The sequence below is a fragment of the Mirounga angustirostris genome, unplaced genomic scaffold, assembly GCF_029215605.1.
Source record: "Mirounga angustirostris isolate CCGP_5_RB_7025 unplaced genomic scaffold, mMirAng1.0.hap1 SCAF_8, whole genome shotgun sequence".
NCBI lineage: Eukaryota > Metazoa > Chordata > Mammalia > Carnivora > Phocidae > Mirounga > Mirounga angustirostris.
In genome coordinates, this window is record NW_026991716.1 from 31,632,630 (window position 1) to 31,650,929 (window position 18,300).

The following is an 18,300-nucleotide window of genomic DNA, read 5'->3' on the forward strand; positions in this document are numbered from 1 at the left end:
GCTCTGGTGCTTGTGCTGCTGTGTCCTTTTCCCTTGGTGGTGGTGGCGGCGGCGGCGGCAGCAGCTTCTGCTCCGATGTCCGATCCCTGATGTATTTTCCTGAGCGTGGAAGGGAGGAGGTGGGGAGGGGAGAAGGGGAGGGCCAGACATGATGAGAGCGAGCGAGGGCTGTGGGGCTGGCAGCAGGCAGCGTGGAGCCCAGGAGCCTCCAGACAAAGCACTCTGCTGCGGTTCTGTGAGCGCACACATCCACCGGGAGCAGCCAGGACCACAGCTGCCCGGCTAGGGGATTACAAGCAGGAATGAATCAGCAGCCGGGGACACTTGACTCCGTGGGCACACAAGAGCCCGCCGCCTAGGTTCCCTGGAGCAGTCAGCCCCGCTCAAGGGCAGGGGACCCAGCGTCTTGGAGTGCTGCTGCAGCGTGCGTCGGACGGCCGCCGGGTCCCTGACCACCAGCTCTTCTGCAGAGGACAGAGGAGGGGGAGCCGAGGACAGTGGGTCACCCGGGGCTCCTAGACCACCAAGCCAGTTGGCCTTGACCTGCCTTGAAGGGCAGAAAGTGCCGGGAAAACAACAGAATGACTTTCACCGTGTCAAGAGTTCTCTGGAGGTGATGTTTTCGTAGTTGGTTCTTCTTTTTCCTCCCTTCCTCTTTGTTTGGTTTTTTTTTCCCCTTCTTTTATCTGTTCTTGCCCAGGAGATCCAGAGAAGTAGGTGGGGGTTAGGGGCTCAGCTCAGGTCTGCAGGGAGGGCTGAACTCTGTTCCTCCCCACCCCACCACACGCCCCCATCCGGCGCGAGGAGCAGAGCAGATACATGTCGTCCCTTCCACACTTGCCCTCCGAGGAGAACGTCAAGGTCCGGAGACCCTGGGAAGACAGTTGCTGTCTTTACCACTCAGCCAAAGAGAGAACAGCGCCGAACGTGAATAGACTTAAGCCGCCACAGCTCAGCTGACAGAGGACCGCTTCCTTTTCCCCTTTCTTTCATCGGGCTGGGTTTTGTCTTCTTTAGCCAAGAACTGGATCTGCCTGCCTGCTTTCCACCTGAGCAGGCAGGCGAGTCACAGGAACAGCCACTCTCAGAAGAGGAAAATGAATGCCCAGCCCCGGCAAGAGAGCCCGGCCCGGGAAGGCAGCCCTTCAGACAGCGCCCTGGCGCGGGAGACGCCCCGCTCGCCAGCAGCCAGAGTCTAGCTGTGGCCTGGGCTCCTGGCCCCGCCGGCCGCGCAGCCCGAAGGAGGGCGATGTCGCTGTCACAGCTGAGCCGCACCTGAGCCCAATCCCCGGGCCGCGCGGCCCAGGCGCCGCACTCTCGGCCCCTCTGCCTTGAGCCTCTGAGCACAAAGGGCCGGTGGCCATGGTTTGCTTATTCCGGGACTGCTGGGGGAAAACAAGTAAAAGTCTCTTTTCTCCCCCTGCCGGGTTCTGTGCTGCTCGCGTTGCATGTGCTGGGTCCCCGTGAACAGCCGCCGCTGCTTCCCTCCCGGAGCCCTCGCTGTGTGCCTGTGTCCCTCAGCTGCATGAAGATGCGTGCGCCCTCCTGACCAGTGTGTGCTGCAAGGTCACAGGACGTGCCCCTCGCCCACGGCCCCACGGGGGCTCCAGAAGTTGCATGGATGAGAGGAGCCCCCCAGCCCCTCTAGTGCCCGTGGGAACAGACTTCCTGAAATACCTCAGCGTGAACGCTGACGAGGAACTCCCCCGACCTGTGGGCGGCGACCGTGCATGTGCCGCCGCAGCCCCGGAGCAGCTCGGACTGGGGGGCGGGGGGGGGGGGTGCAGCCCGGGCCGTCCTGCCCCTGGCCGGCACCCGGAAGAGGAGCTGCAGGTCCTCTGCCCTCTGGTCTCTTGTACATAGTCTGGCTGCTTTATGGTAATGACTATGATGTGGCAGTGCCATCTGTCTTCCTCAGAGTGCCGCTGCTACCGCCTTAATGGTTTTTCCCTTTTCAAGCGTCTGCCGGTTCCTCTCTCGTCAGGTTCGCGGACGCTGGAGCAGAGCGTCGGGGAGTGGCTGGAGGCGGTGGGGCTGCAGCAGTATGAGAGCAAGTTGCTTCTGAATGGCTTTGACGATGTCCGCTTCCTGGTAAGTGCCCGGAGGCCTCCTCGGTGGGGTGCAGCCCCGCGGAACCGGGCTTCTCTGATCTCCCGTGGCCCCTGCTGGAGTGTGAAACAGTACGTAGACCTGCATCCCAGCGAAGCGTGAAGGAAGTGACTTAGACATCCGGGAAATTAGCCGAGTGTCGCGTGCCTTCTTTCTAAACTCTGTTCCCTTCAACTTTGCTCCCCGAAACAGTTCGGTCGGGCGGGCTCTTTGCAAGGCTGTGTCCCAAGAGGTAGGGTACCTGACTGCAGACCTTTGCCCCTCGCTGGTCCCCCTCTCGGGCTTCAGACCATGTGCTGTGCGGTGAGGTCTCAAGGCCGTCTTGTTCTGGGTCAGACACTGGGAGTTCTGGTGGACGGGACAGGGACAGCCAGGTTCCCTGTGGTGATTCCCTGTCCCATCTCTCTTGGATACCAGAAGTTTCCTTTATTGTCCAGCAGAAAGGCCTCTTCCCTGCCCAGCCCAGGCCAAGCATCCGGGGTGGGGAATGTGGCCATGCAGCCTCAGGGAATCCTAACCTCAGGGATGGCCCAGAGGAGAGGCTGAACTGGCGGTTTGAAGGATCAGTTGCTTTTCTGAGGTATCATTTTATACTGTCTTCTTACACAACGCAAGATGTCAAAGAAAAAGAAAAATCTAGGTGTTTTTCCTCAGGCTGCCTGTGGAGCCTGGGCCTGGCTGGGACCCTGGACTTAGGATCCAGTGCTCCTTCTGTCAGTCCAGAAAGTAGCTCAGGCAGGGTACCCATGAGCCTCCCTCTCCTGGAAGCCCTTCTGGAGATTAGGTAAAGTAAAAGGGTTGGGGTCAGTCAGCCCAGAGCTCCTAGCTCCAGTGTGGGTCCCTCTGGGTTTCTCACTGATGGGCTTGCATTTGGTGTTTTCTGAATAACAGCTTGCCCAGGGTGCTGGCCTGGGGCTGCCAGGAGGAACCCTCACTAGGACAGGCCTGCCTCACCTGGGCCATCTCCATCTCCAGGGCAGACAGTAAAATCTATAGCAAACCCCCCTTCCAAAGCCAGCTTAGGGCCAGTTATTTTTCAGCTTTTAAAAATCTTAGTTTTTTAAATAGTAATTTTTTTTTTAAGTTAACCTGGGTATATTTATGGTTCTTATAACCTAACCCCTGACTCCCCACGGTGCTGGGGGAAGACCGACAAACCCAGGATAGAGGTGGTGGTTCAGCCAGTGAGCTGGGGCAGTTGGCCTCTGGTGCTGAGTGCTGAGGGACCTTCCCTCTCCCAGCACGCCCCCTTCACCAGACCAGCTGTCAGGCAAGGGTGAGGAGGCTGTGGACTTCACAGCGTCCCCCTCCCTGTGCTTCAGTATTTTAGAGGCTGAGCTCTTGACTTCTCAACCCTCCTTCTGCTAATTTTGGAAAGGGTAAGGTTCCCAACCTTCGAACATCAAGACTCTTAAAACCGCTTACCTGCCCCTCCCTGTGCTCATGCCCAGAAAGTAGCTAGGTGGGCATCTTGGTAAATCTGGCCCTGAGCCAAACATCCACACAGGATGCAGGGCCTCTATTAGAATGTGTCTTTCTTTCGGGGAAGGACACTCATCAAGGGAGGCCCGCAGCTCAGTCTTTCCAGGACCTTTCTAGGCTCCTCCTGTTGCCCTGGGCACGAGCTGTTCCTCGTCACTGCTCTCTCATTTCCGGTGGGGCACTGGCAGGCAGAGTCTGTACAGGAAGGAATGCTGATTACACCTCAGTTGAGCATGTTACTTCTGATACCTAGAGTGGCCTGAGGAGCCATGCAAAGCATCATGGGTAATTGCATGTAAATTGCCAGATGGACTGTAAGGCTAATTGTTTTAGCAACCAGAAAAAAGGAAAAAACACACAAGAAGGGGGGCATTTTTATTTAGAAACATTCTCTCGGTGCATATGGTCTAATTTCCGTAACGTTAGCTGTGGTATATGTCCATGTAGTTGGGTTTTCAGTAGGTTGCAAATGTTTTTCTTGGTTCTCAAATGCCCGGGAGAGTGTTCTACAAGATGAACAAGTAGCTTCCAGGGAGCTGGGCTCTAGATGTAGGAGGAACATATGGACATGAAGAGTGTTTCACAGATAATGCACTGCTGTAGCGTTTCCCTGTGGCGGGGTCCTACAGCTCCGTGTCAGGGTGGGAGGGGCTTCACCATCGTGCGGGTCTCATCATCTGTGCCTGACGCCCTTCCAGATAATCTTGGCCCTGATGCTCTCCAGTGACAGAGGATTCACCACCTTACAAAGTAGTTGCCGCTCGTTCTTTGCGTTGCTCAGGCTGAGCCAATATATGTTGCCTTGTAGTTTCTGTCCCTTGGCCCCAGGTGTACCTTTTGGGCCACAGAGAACACACTTACGCCCCTTAGAAAATTGAAGACTTTCTGTCATGCCCTCCTAGGTCTGGTCTTGTCTAGGTCCAACATCCTCTTACTCTGGGCTGTTCCTCCTGTGATGGGATGACTGAGCATTGCACCTTGAACTTTATTCACACTCCCTTGCCTATGGGCAGAAAGCACCTTCAATTTGGAGGGGTCACAGCCAGGGCAGCGGGAGCTGCCGGGTGTTCCCTTAGCTGATCTGGCCGACGCCAGGCCCTGGGAGACAGGGCCCAAGAATCTGGCTCCCGCCTCTGCCAGCCAGCCCACAACACTGGCTCATACATCACAGCCAGTTCCGTTTTTCACCCCGAGTCTTGTCCACGGGAAATGGGCTTTCTTAGGAGAAGGGAGGAAATGCATTTGATTAACACGGTGGGACAGTTGGTAGCTCCACGCGTGCTGGTGCAGGTCTCCCTGTCTAAGGACTGAACCTGACCTCCCTTCACGGGGTGGCAGTTGAGTCAGTGATGGTGCTCCACATGCTGGAGTGTTAGGTGGATGTTAAAAAAATGTTTTTGAAGAATGTCTGATGTGGAGACATCCTCACCTTGGATTGTTGAGTGAAGAAATCAAGACACAAAAATCCATATGCAATATGATCTTAATTTTCAAAAAAGAAAATCTCTCTGCACAAGAGGTGCAAGGGGGTCATCCAAAATGTTTCCGGTGGTTATCTAAGGAGGACTGTAGGTGGCTTACTCTCTTTTTTGGAATGTAATAGGTTTTCTGCATTTCCTACAATGAATGAATGGATCTGAAGTCAGAAAAGCAAGTAATGCATGTGTCGGAAGGAACTTGATGGTCCAGCTGGGAAAACAGGCACATAAAGCGATAAAAACAATAGAGCAGGCAGGTGTTAAGTGCTGTGGTGAGGTGTGTAGGTGCTGCAGGAACACGGGAGGAGAACCCACCTTCCCGACTGTGGACCACGTGCTGGGCACTGAGCTGGCCCACGGCCCTGGGTGTATCGTTGGTCGAGTCTCATACGGGGCTGTGAGGCCCAGAGGTCAGAGGCACTGCCAGTAAGTGGCAGGGCCAAGGTGCTAGCCCAGGTCTGTGCAGCTTTGAACTTCTGGGTCACACTTGCTGTCCCAGGGTTTGCCGGGTCTGTGGTACTCAGAGAGCCCCCGCACAGAGGAGGGGCGAGTGTGGGTCCTGAGCAGTCTGCGGAGAGTAAGGAGGTCAGTATAGTGAGTATAGTGAGGGGACAGGGCCTTGGCCAGGCAGGAGAGGTGGGCTGGGCTCGACTGTGAGCGACCTTGGTGGCCACATTATGGGGGGCCCTCTGGCTGCGGCCCTCATGAGGCAGAGAGCCCCTGGGGTCGGGCTGCGCCTTAGATGACAGGGCACGGCGGAGAGCGGGCATGTGGTGGGGGCTACGCTGGGCGGACAGACAAACGGAACAGGGAAATGAGTCTGGCAGCCAGCTCGGGATGGGTTAGAAACAGACTCAGCCGCAAGCCCAGCGCCTCTTAGAGCCAGCGCCGTCATGGAGGCCTCTTGCTCCTCCTGTCAATTTATTTCTCCACAGGCTTCTGCCACATGCAGCTAGGCTCCTACTGTTTTCCTCTCTGTTTCTGAGACCAGGCCAGCTTGTGCCCATGTGTTGGGGAGGGATGACAGGTGAAGAGGAGCGAGCCCCGAGAGCTGAACGGCACAGGCTCGGGGAGGGGGTCATTCTTCTTTGGCCTCTATGAAGTTTCCAGCCAGGTCCCCAGACCCCGGAGCTTCTCTCCCTGCTCTGTCCCGGGATTAGCTTCTCACTCGATTTGGAGGGGGCCCATTCCGTGCACAGGGAGGCCATGCCCTTGGCTTCCTACCCTGACTTCCTGTGCTCCCTCCCTCTGCCTTCCCTCTCAGGCTTCAAGGGGCCTCTTGGCCTGGGCCTGCTGCGGCACTGCTGCCTAGACGCCTCCCCCCGCCTCGACTTCTTCTCCAGCTGCCCTAGCCCCCTCTTCTCCCCACAGAGTGCTCTCACTGCTGGCTGCTCTGTCAGAATTTTCTGTGTCCCAGTGTGAAGCAGGGCCCGATAGGGAGATTTTCCTCAACTAGGGGCATTCGAGGGTCCATGGAGCTGGGAGCTGGGCTTTGAAAGGAATACTCTCAGACAGTGTGGATCCTGCCTCTTGGGCTGACTCATTTCTGTGGTCACTTAACTCCTCGGGGGATCTCAAGGGTGGATGCACCACCAGATGCTTCCTCGTCTCTGCTGAGCCCTTTTACCTTGAGACAAGCAGGCTCACTTTGGGCCTCTTTCCAGGCCATGCGATCTCTTGCTCTCCCTCTTCCTTGCTGTCTGCCAGACCATGTGGAGTTCTTCGGGGTTGGGGAGATAGCAGCTGGAGTCCCACTGTGGTTTCCCCCGGTACAGCTCTGGCCTTCTCCAGTCCCCTTGACAGTGAAAGGAACGGAGAACTATCTTCATGTCTGTGAAATTAACTAAGTACACTTTAAGATGGAATTGGACTGTTCCGTGGTTTCTTTTTTCTTTTCTTTTTTTTTTTTTAGATTTTATTTATTTATTTGACAGAGAGAGACACAGCGAGAGAGGGAACATAAGCAGGGGGAGTGGGAGGGGGAGAAGCAGGCTTCCCGCGGAGCAGGGAGCCCGATGAGGGGCTCGATCCCAGGACCCTGGGATCATGACCTGAGCCGAAGGCAGATGCTTAACAACTGAGCCACCCAGGCGCCCCTGTTCCGTGGTTTCTGACCATGAGCAGGAACAGGGGTTTCTGTGCCGGCAGCTCAGATGTCTGAGTGTTCACGTATTCCAACCCCCACCAATGCACATGTGCAGAAAGTGAAGTCCACGGGGCAGGGCCCAGGGGCCCATGTGTCTCTATCAGATGCACAGACCTCCTCACACACCAAGTTGTCAGTTAAAATTCAGGTATTCACAGGCATCCCTGGAGCCCATCAGTGGATTCCTGGGGTCCATAGACTCCATACTGAGGACTCTCGGATTAAGTCATTTGCCCAAGGTTGCTCCTCAAGCAGATGGCTGAGTTGTGACTAGAAGCGGGTCTCCTGGGCCTCGAGTCAGGCTCCCATCTCTCACTCTAATCTCCAAATCTCCTTTCCCAGGAATGTGCTATGTCTGGGCCTTGTGCTCAGTGCGTCCCCTCAAAGAAGGGCCCTGGCATGTGAGCCAGTGAGTGAGCTGGTGCTACCTGGCATCATTTGCAGGTGCCTATCTGGGTCAGGCAGACATTCCATCTACCCACTGCTTGTTGGGAGCTACTCTACAGAAGGCTGGAAAAAGAAGCTGGTGGGAATCAGACCCCAGTAAGCTCTTGGCACTGGCTGGGGGCCCCACCGAAGCCCTCTGGCTCTGCACCTCCCACCACCACAGGATACTCAGTGAAGGTCAGCCGCTTGCTGAGGCCACAGTTAAGTCAACTGGAGGGAGAAGGGCTCAAGGGAAAAGTTGAGGTTCTACTTACTTGCAAAGAGAACCAGACTGGGAGTCAGGAGATGTGGGTTTTCCTCCAGGCCCCCCCTATAAGATTTTGTGCCCCCCTGTTTATCCCCTGTCCCATGGCATCTCATTTGACTGCTTACTTTATGGGGGCATAAGTTCTGCAGGGGACACACTGTTCCCTGTTGTGACACATAACAGCCACTCAGACCGGCCATGACCGCAAGAATGTAAGGCGGTAAGGTGGCATGTTCTCCTCTCCATGGAGGGCAGGCGGCGGCCGTTCTCTGCCAGACACACATTGCCTTTGTCCTCAGGTCCATGGTGTAAAGCTTGCTTTGGGTGGTCTTGGAACTGAACCCTTTGACTCCAGACTGCCTTGGGCCTAGCTAACTTCCACGGCTGATTTGGGGGGTGAATACAGCACCTTGACCTCAGATAAGGCCTCAGAAAGGCAGATGTTTGGGGATGATGGGTAGCAGATGGAGGGAAGGATGCTGGGCCTGGTATGGAGAGAATGGGGACACCAAGAACCTGATTGGGAGAGCAAGGATCACAAAGGGGTGTTGTTGCCACGAAACTGGGAGGCGAGTCCCGACGCTGGTGCCGTGGCATCCATCCTTGGGAGGAGCCCTTCTGAGATTGACGGGTAGAGAGGGCCTCCGGCTTCCGAAACACAACTGGTGACATTGGTGCTTCTTCCTCCTCTTCTGTGGAACGGGTTGCATTGGTCACCATCAAGTTCTGTCTTTCCGGGTGAGGACAGGTCTGTGCTGCAGCAGGGTAGGGGATCGCTAGGAGAGCAGGGGGTGCGGGGCAGGGCTGAGCCGCTCCTGTGGCTCAGGGGCCCGAGCTGGGGGAAGGTGTCAGTTTGGGAAGTTCTGTGACCCAGCCCCAGGGCAGGCACAGGTGGGCTGGGCCAGACAGCTGCAAACAGAGAGACGCAAGAAGCATCCTTGAGCACCTGGTTCTTGCCAGCAGGTCAGTGCTCAGCTTCCTTATTTAACCTGTGAATCGGGGTGGGGGGGGGTTGCTTATTCCTATTTACAAGGTTCTAAGTGTGTAAGAACCTTGAACAGCAAAATTGGAGTTTGAACTCAGTTCTTATTTGAACAGGTTCTTTTTCCTTTATACGGCAGCTGCCTTGCGTGTAGCTGGCACACAGAAAGCCCTCAGCCCCCAGGTGAGTGAACGCATGCAGGCTTCAGGGAGCATGGCTTCTGTTTTCCATCGTTATTAACATTTGGGGCCACGGCGGTGAGCCACAGAGCCCTGCCCCTCCTACTCACTCGGCCCCCTCTCCCAAAGGTCCTTCCTGCGCCCCCTCTCTCTGCTGGCCCACCTGCGAGGATCCACAGGTGGTTAGCACAACCCCAGCCTCAGAAGGCGCTCCTGGCTCAGACCAGGGACCTGTTCTGTGTGCAGCCACCTGCGCCCCAGGGGACCGGGCCCGGGACGGCCCAGCGCTGGGGCCGGGTACGTGCCAGGAACCACAAAAACCCGCCTGCAGTGGGGGAAGCCACAGTGTCCACTGGCGGTTTAAGTCCTGGGGTGCCCGTGGACCCCAGTGCAGGCAGTCACTGCAGCCGTCCTGAAAGACAGCTACATAGGAGAATGTGGGGAAAAAAACAAAAGAACAATATATATACTATGATCCCAATTTTGCTTTTTAAAAGTTTTTAAAATAAAAGCTTAGAAAAATACACCAAACTGATAGAACTGATGCCAATCCTACCTTTTAAGAAATATTCTCTTAGAAAAAATACCAGAAAAAAAAGAAAAAATACCAGAATGGTACCCCTTTTTTTCCTGTGAGGTGATGGATCTGTGGGTGGCTTTTACATTTTTCTTTATGCTTTATTTATTTTTAAAATGCACTACAATAAACTTGTATAACTTTTCTACTCAGGAAAAAATGTTTTGATGCGGGGAATATAGAGGCAGGGCCCCATAAAAACCGTGGAAACCGACAACATTCCTGAAGAGACTGCATAGTAAATGTCCCGTGAACCAGCTGGGGCCTGGGGGCGCTGAGTCAGGGCCTCCACACACACAGATCTGGCCGGGGCGGGGTGGGGGGGGGGGGCGGACTTGCCCCAGAGCCTGACTAGAGGTGGACGTGTGTGCGGGCCTCTCACTGACTGAGCCCATCATCTGTTACTGATACCTCCTCGGGAGCATCCCTCCCCACAGAGACGGGTTGGAGAGGAGAGGGTGAGGTGCCAGGCTTTCCCCAGAGGCGAAATCTGGCCAGGACCACAGCTCTGTCTCATGCTTTCTCCCCAAAAGAGGTTTGAGTCTTTGCTTTTTTATGACTGATGGCAGGAGGACTGACCAAGTGACTGAGGTGAGAGTGGCCGCAGTGAATATGGAAATGAGGCTGGAGGGGCGGGCCCAGCGGGAAGTCTGGAAGCCACTTCAGGGGTGGTGACAGACCTCCTCAGGAGGCAAGTCCAGGGCTGCTCTGCCAGGAGACACTCTTCCATCAGACGGTATCCGCCTTCGTTTGAGTGGGGGCCAGATCCCGGAGGGGCTGACATTCGGTCACTGATGGGCCCGGATGTGGAGTGCCCGGGTGCGTTGTCTGCCAGCCTGCTTTTCCCACATTCTCCTGTGTTGCTCGCACACCTTTGCCCGTGACATTTAGCTGTCTCTCAGGACTAGCTGCAATGACTGCCCGCACTGGGGTCTACGGGCACCCCATGACTTAACCTGCCAGCGGACACTGTGGCTTCCCCCACTACAGGCGGGTTTTTGCGATTCCTAGGGCACGTACCCGGCCCCAGCGCTGGGCCGTCCCGGGCCCTGGTCTGAGTCAGGAGCGCCTTCTGAGGCTGGGGTTGTGCTAACCACGCATGGATCCTCGCAGGTGGGCCAGCAGAGAGAGGGGGCGAGCAGCCCCGGGCAGTCTGGGGCGCAAGGGGCCCGCCCACGGGGAGCAGGAAGGACTTTGGGAGAGGGGGCAGAGAATGAGTAGGAGGGGCAGGGCTCTGTGGCTCACCGTGGCCACAGCAGTCTGGGCTTCCCCCCAGGCCGCCTGTGGGCCTTGCCCTGCTCTGGATTGCTCCCACAAGGGCTGAGTTTGAGCCGGGTGGTCAGTTTGCGGTGTTTGCCCTTAAGGGGCTTGACACACTACCTGAACTTCTGGGTCCTGGATTCCCAGCAGCAGGAGGAGCAGGATCGGCCAGCCCCGGGAGAGGCCGAGTGGCCTCACAGTCTGCCATGGAATCGGGGCCCTAGCAAAGGAGTACCCAGAGCTGGTGCCAGGGCTCTGCCCAGCACCTCCACGCTGAGGGGCTTGTCTTCTTCGAGGAGGGGCTAAAACATCCCTTGGCCTTGCATCTCAGTGATGGTCCCAGACTAGAGCCCAGGCCTCCGACCTGGCGGGGCTTGCTGGGGGCCAACCCCTTTTCTTGTCCCGAGTGCTTCCCCGTGTACCGGAGGTGGGCAGAGCACCGTGCCACGCTTTCATGACGGGCAGGGGCTGGGGCTGCTGTAGATTGTTGATCCTCAGGTCTGGAGTCAGCTTCCCAACCCCTGCTCCGGTTTACCTGACCATAGCTTGGCTCGCACCTCCCCAAGCTCAGACCTTTTGCCGAAGGACTGCTGAGCTCCGTGTGCCTGGAAACAAGTCAGGACTATAGGGTGAAGTTCAAATGACTGTACCCTTTCTGCTTTGGTTCTTCTCTGGGCTTGGGAAGAGGCAGCTCTGTGAACTGAATATAGCAGGGACAGGGCTATCTATGTGACCTCAGGCAGGTTAGTCCTTTGCTGAACCTCCGTTTCCTCATGACTAAACAGGACAGCTTCTCTCTGCCCTGAGCAGAACCAGCTAACTCCCCGGCACAGCCCCCAAGCCCAGACCCACCTCCCTGCTTCCACCGCCCAGAACTTCTCCCTGCTCCCAAAGTGGGTGGCTTCTGTCATGTGCTGTTCCCTTGGCTGGGGAACTCTTGACCCACTTCTCTGCCCTCTTCCCACCTCCATGTGAAACTCCCTGTGGACCCTGCCACCACCCGCCCCTGAGCCCCACACATCCCTGGGGCTCCCCTTCCCCACCCCAGCACGTCCCCACCTCTCCCCAGACCTCGTCCTTGTCCCTCACAGTGGACTCCAAAAGACCAGTCGTGAAGTCAGCAGCATTGGTTTTGGCTTTTTGGATTCTTCTTTTTATGTCCATGGGGTTCCCTCCAACCATAAGTTTCCCTGGTCCCTCAGCAGATTCCTATGGCACACGGACAACATGCCGGGCGTTGCTCGAGATGCAGGCGGCAAAGCTGTGAGTGAGACAGGCAGGCAAGAGTCTCTGGCCCATAACAGCCTTGGGACCCTCTGCAGGCAGCTCAGCCTGTTTTCCTTTTGGCTGAGAAGGGTCCACACCAATGTGCCACATTCCTAAATGTTCCCTTCTTAGGCCTTTTCTACTGTTTGTTGAATGAAGACCTGCGCAGCAGTTAAAGAAATTTCCAGCAAAATATTGACAAGTGAGATACCTTTCAAGATGCAAAAGAGTCTTTCCTTCTACTAAAATCATGTGGTCAGGAAGACTCTGAAGATAATCAGAACCCTGGAGGACCAGAGAAAGCTAGGGAGAAAGGGCTGTGGGGCCTGCACCAGCCCTTCCCTCCGCCTCTGCCAGGACTCTCCCCTGGACTCCCAGAGGCAGTTCCTGCTGTCCATGCTCCTTCCATTCCTGTGGCCCCTGGCTGCTGGGCCTTGGAAACCCCACTCGGCACTGACAAGCCACTGTTTGAGGTACCACCTTCTACGCCCGTTGGCGAAGCTCAGTGACAGATACTGGCAGGAAGGAGAAACCATTCAAATGGCAAGTAGAACTAATTACAGCTACCACAACAGTCACGGCTTCTCGTTCGTGTCTTCTCAAGGAAGGACACCCAGGAATGATGGTGTGTGATTGTGCCAGTCAGTCCACTGAGCAGGTTCACGCGATCCTGCACTGAGCTCTGGCAGGCCGACCTCTCCCTGAGTCAGCCTGCTCTAGGCCCCTAGATGCTGAGGGCCCTGGGCCCAGGGTTTGGGCTGTGTATGCAGAGGCCTGGACCACATCCTGACCCTGCTTCTCCCTCACTGTGAGGCCTTGGCAAGCCCTTCCCTCCCCCACCTCCAGGGGTCCACAAGGTGCTAAGAGTTGGGATTCTGTACCCGTAAAAAGAAGGAAACACTGCCCCTGCTCCAGAGGTGCAGAGCAGGTAGGTTGGAGGCAGGTTCTGTGGTAGGGATATTAGTTTCAGAGCCCAAGTGCACCCCAGCCCTGGGACAGATCCCCTGCTCTGGTTCTCAGGCTGCGGCTACCTTCACCTTCCACACTTTGCTTTGTCTACAGCAGACCCCACCTAAGCAAGTAGAAAGCCTGGAGCATGAGATAAAGGTCTAACTGTCCCTTTGTCACTCACAAACTCAGTGACCTGGAATAAGTCACTTCTGCTCTGTGAGCCTCAGTTTCTTTGTATAATCGGGCAGTTCCTATCTCAAAGGCTTATAGGCAGAGTTTTTTTCAAGGGATGAATGCACAGTCCCTGCACAGTGCCGGGACGTGGTCAGGAGCCATGTCACTGGCACCTTTGCATGTCACCTACCCCACAAAGCACGGAGTGACTGGACAGCGGAGGGCTGAAGCAGAGCCTGGAACGGGGAGGCTCTGGTGCTCTGTCCCACCTCTGTCCTCCTATCCTCCATTCCTCAGGAACTGAACCCACCCAAGCTGAGTGTCGACTACTTATGTGTTTCAGATTTCTCTTAGACTTAGAAACTATTTTTTAAATCTAAGAAAAGTTCTGTTCACTGAAATGCTTAAGCCAATGAGCTGTTCTACTTTCTTAGCTCCCTAATTAGGAACTCAGCACAGGGCCTGGACAGTAGTAGCCCTTGGTATAAACATCAGTGTGGTAGAAGGTAAAGTAGAAAGTCTCTCTTCCCCCATTGCCCTCCTTGTGAAGATGGTTCTAAAAGGCAGTGGTCCCTTCCTCCCTTTAGTAAAGAGGGTGTGGAAACTTCCAGAATGTTTCTCACGTTTGAGGATTTGGAGCACCTTATAATCTCCACACAAACTAATCCAAGAGGATGATGGGGCACATGCAGGAAATCGGGGGACGCTGCCTGCACCCAGCACACGCTCTGGCCACTGCCCACTTGGATTTTCCATCCCATCCTGTGTTTTTATTTTGTTTCCCTCTGCCTCTGTCTCCTCACAGCCGCATACGGTCCTCCTGACCGGGTAATGAAGGCCCTGTCTCCAGCTAGATCTGGGCTTCCTGCTTGTCAGCCCTCAGTTCAGCCTTAATGTTGCCTGAAAAGCTTGTGAAGGGTTGGGAGTAAATGTTGGGGCTACAGCAGGACTTCAGAAACTTGCTGAGGTGCACTGCTCAGTTCAATGCAGGTCCTCACTAGTGTCCTCGTCGTTGGGCAGATAGTCTGTGCAGGTGGCCGTGCCTCTCTGCCTTTCCCATCAGCATACCCTAGATTTGGGCCCAGGCGGACTGCAAGAGCTCCAGGTAGTGACTCTGGGTTCGGGGTAACCTAGGAGCTGGCCTCAGACGTGGAGTGGTACCCTTGGCACGGGGGGCCTTCTGCAGCCTGAGCAGAGAGAGCTTCCAGCCTGGCTTCAGAGCTCTCTCTGCCTGGGCTCCCTGGAGCTTACGGCTTGGAAGGTGCCCTCTGTGGGGCAAAGGTTTTGTCACCACACACAGGCTCCTGGGAGGCTATACACCTGCATTCACTGTAGTTCGGGTGCAGAGGTGAGGCCACCGGGTGATGGTCTGCATGAGCTGGCATGAGTTACTCACTTCTTCATCTGTAAAGTGGACGTAAGTAATCACACCTCAGTAGAATACAAAGTCCAGAAAGAGTCCCAGAAACAGGAATTTAGGACACATCAGGGGTCATCTCAGTGGTAGGGAAAAGATAGCTCATTCAAGAGATGGACAACTTGCCACCTAGAAAAAAATTAACTGGATCCTAACCCTTAAACCTTACATTGAAAAAAAAAAAATTAAAGATTTAATTGTAAAAAATGAAACTAAAATTAGAGCAGGATGCAAAAATTGTTTTTTAAAAAATCTTGGAGAGGGGAGGTCTTTCTAAGCCTGACAGAACTGAGGGAAGCTCTACAAGGTACAGACCAATACATTTCTGCACGAATGAGGCCAACATGAAAGTCAAATGATGAACTGGAAAAACCAATTATTTATAGATAATATAAAAGGTGTTAATTTCCTTACTTTATAATTTCTCCATATCAAATATAGAAAATAGCAGCACCTCTGTAGATAAACACACAAAGGCTGTAAGGGGGTCATTCCTGGAAAAGGAGCTACGGATGCTCCCCACGCGTCCTAGAGCATACGGACAGGAGCTCTGGGCCAAATCCTGGCCCTATGCTTACATATGTGACCCCCGTAAGTTATTCATGCTCCCTGGGCCTCAGCTTCCTGAGCTGTGAAGTGGGGGTAACAGTAGTCCCTTTTATTAAGCGGGTTAGCAAGTGTCAAGCATGTGGAACATAGAATGGGGTGGTAATTGCTATGTACATACTTGATTGATAAAACCCGAAAAGACGAGGGAGGGCCCCAGTGAGTGGGATGCTCTTATGATAAGAGATGTCTGGTGATAAGCCCTGTTGCTGACAGTACGAGGAACCTAGCACTCCTGTCACTGACGGGAGTGTAAATACGTGTTAGACTCCTGAATGCGCATACCCTTTGACCAAGCAATCTCTCTTGATAACCATCCTAGAGATGAAGCACATATGAGGGTATTCGTGCGGTATTGTTTGTAAAGTTGAAATGGGAAATAGTCCACCTTCAGTGGGGAACTGATTGAATAATTTGTAATATGTCCCTAACCCAGATGATCATGCAGCTTTGACAAAAAGAGGTGGGTCTACCTATACTGATATGGAGCAGTCTCCCAGATACAGGCATACCTTGTTTTATTGCACTTCGCTTTATTGCACTTTGAAGATACCACATTTTTTGCAAATTGAAGGTCTGTGGTAACCCTGCGTTGATCAGGTCTGTCAGCGCTATTTTCCCAGCACCATTTACTCATTTGACGTCTCTGTGTCATATTTTGGTGATTCTTGCAATATTCCAAATTTTTTCATTATTATATATTTTTTTAAGATTTTATTTATTTGAAAGAGTGAGTGAGCCCGATGCAGGCCTTGATCCCAGGACCCCAGGATTATGACTTGAGCTGAAGGCAGACAACCGAGTCACCCAGGTGCTCCTCATTATTATATTTTTGTGGTGATCAGTGATTATAGCTCACTGAAAGCTCAGATGGTGGTTAGCATTTTTTAGCAGTGTTTTGTAATTAAGGAATGTATGTTGTTTTTTTAGACATAATGCTATTGCACACTTAATAGACCGCAGTATTGTGTAAGCATAACTTTGATATGCCCTAAGAAAGCAAAAAATTCATTTGACTCATTTTATTGCAATATTCCCTTTATTGCTGTGGTCTGCAACCGAACTCAGAATATCTCCAAGGTATGCCTGTGTATTCAGTCATAAGAATAAGGTGTCGAACAACATGTACAAGAATTCCGTTTGTGGGGAAAGGAAGCCGGCTCCGGAGGGACATCCGGGAAAGCAATAAGTTGCCTCTGGGGGCACGCTGTGGCTGAAAGCGGGGCAGAACCTGTGAGTTTTCATGGATCATAATCTGATAAAACCTCCCAGGCAACACTCCTGTGAGGAATAAAACATCCTCATAGAGGTTGGGGGGCAGGGAGCAGCCAGATCCGAGCGCCACCACCAGACACGTGGCCTCGGCATGGTTTTGACCTGTGTGCCTCGTTTTCCTCATCCCTGAAACGAGGATGGAGAAAGACAGCCCACCGGGGTCAGGAGCGTGAAATGGGGTGGTCCGAGTCAAAGCCTCGGGCCCTGTCAGTAGCGGGCAGGTGTGCAGGAGGCGCCAGCCCCCCTCCTCCCCATCACGGTCAGTGGCCCAGCTCTGGCGCTCCCCAGCTCCCGGGCCGCCCAGAAGCCTGTTTCTGACGTTTCTGCCTTGAGACTCCTTTCCTCCTTGGGGTGAGTCTGGTTCCTTGGCTGCTTACCTGACGTGCTGCTTCGGCCTTCGAGTTAGGAAAGCAGGTCTGTGAGGAGGCTTGGGAGAGGCCCCCTGGGCTTCATCTCCGAGGTTGTGGAAGCTGCCTCCCAGAGAGGCGCACGCACTCAGAGCGGGGCTGGGGCCGGGGCTGGGCACGCTGCGCACCCTGGGCCCCGTCAGCTCGCGTCCGCAGCACTGCCCTCTGCACATTCCAGAGCCCCGGCACGGCCCAGCTCGCCTGGGGGCCGCTCAGGCGGGAGTGGGCTGTCTGGGCAGACTCGTCTGCGGCTCCCCTCAGCCTCCTGCCTGCACGAGACCTCTCGGTGGCTGGCCCGGCCTGCACGAGGAGCCCAGGATCTCTGTCCCCCTCTGCCTCCAAGTAAAGGAGAAGAATCTGGTGAGGGGCCACGAAAGGCTGCTACCAGCCACCAGTTTGGGAGGGTGCTCACGTCAATCTCTTCTGCTGTCAGGGGTCTAACGTGATGGAAGAGCAAGACCTGCGGGAGATCGGCATCAGTGACCCACAGCACCGGCGGAAGCTGCTGCAGGCGGCGCGGTCCCTGCCCAAGGTGACCACTGACGGCTCTGCAGCCTCGGCCAAAGCCACGGCCCTCTCCCGACCCCACCTGGACCCGGAATAGGGAAGGAGCTTGGCTCCAAACAGGGCATGTAGATCACTGCAAGGTGTCTGCCCCACATCCTGGGGGACCCAGCAGGCAACACAGAGGCCTGTTTACTTTCTTGCCAAATCCCGAGGCCCCAGAGAGTCAGTAGAGACTAGGGACAGTTGAGGACCCAGTCTAGGCTCCAGAGGGAGGCTCCAGGCCTCTGCCTAGCACAGGACCTGGTACCCACAGGCTTGACCTGTCACCTGGAGCCTCTTTGGGGTCTTCCCTGACTCACTGGAGACCAGGCCAGCCTGTACCGACTTCCCCAGGAAGGCAGAGGGTTGTGGGCAGAGGAGGCATTTTTTCCCTGGGGAGCCAGGGGCTGGTAGCCCCAGCCTCTCCCCTTGACTCTGCTGGTGCTAATAAGTCCAGTGTACCCTTACTTGTTCCGCTCACCCCGAGCTGGGGGAGCACGACCAAGTCCCAACAGTGAGGTCAATGCCCACTTCACAGGAACACACCATGTTTTCCCACCAAGTCCGTGACCTTGTCAGAGCTCAGTGGGAGCCCCTCTGTAAACTCTTCCTCCCCTCTAGCCGTACCCACTAGGACTGTCTTCCCCGGGCCTGGAGTGCTCTCCACCTCACAGATGGGGGTGCCGAGACCAGAGCAGCGGTAGAAAGGGCTGGGTGAAGGGAGGGGACGCTGGGTCCTGGGCTTTAGTCC

General features: G+C 55.0%; 1 protein-coding gene across 11 annotated transcripts in view; it reads left to right on the plus strand.

Moving 5' to 3' along the window:
• ANKS1A (ankyrin repeat and sterile alpha motif domain containing 1A) overlaps positions 1–18,300 on the plus strand; it is a 184,322-nt gene that overhangs the window by 154,963 nt on the left and 11,059 nt on the right. For all 11 annotated transcript variants that reach the window (XM_064597489.1, XM_064597482.1, XM_064597481.1 and 8 more), the window contains 2 exons: positions 1,985–2,091; positions 17,437–17,535. In XM_064597489.1, the coding sequence (XP_064453559.1) occupies positions 1,985–2,091; positions 17,437–17,535 (206 nt within the window). The remainder of the gene's footprint in view (positions 1–1,984; positions 2,092–17,436; positions 17,536–18,300) is intronic.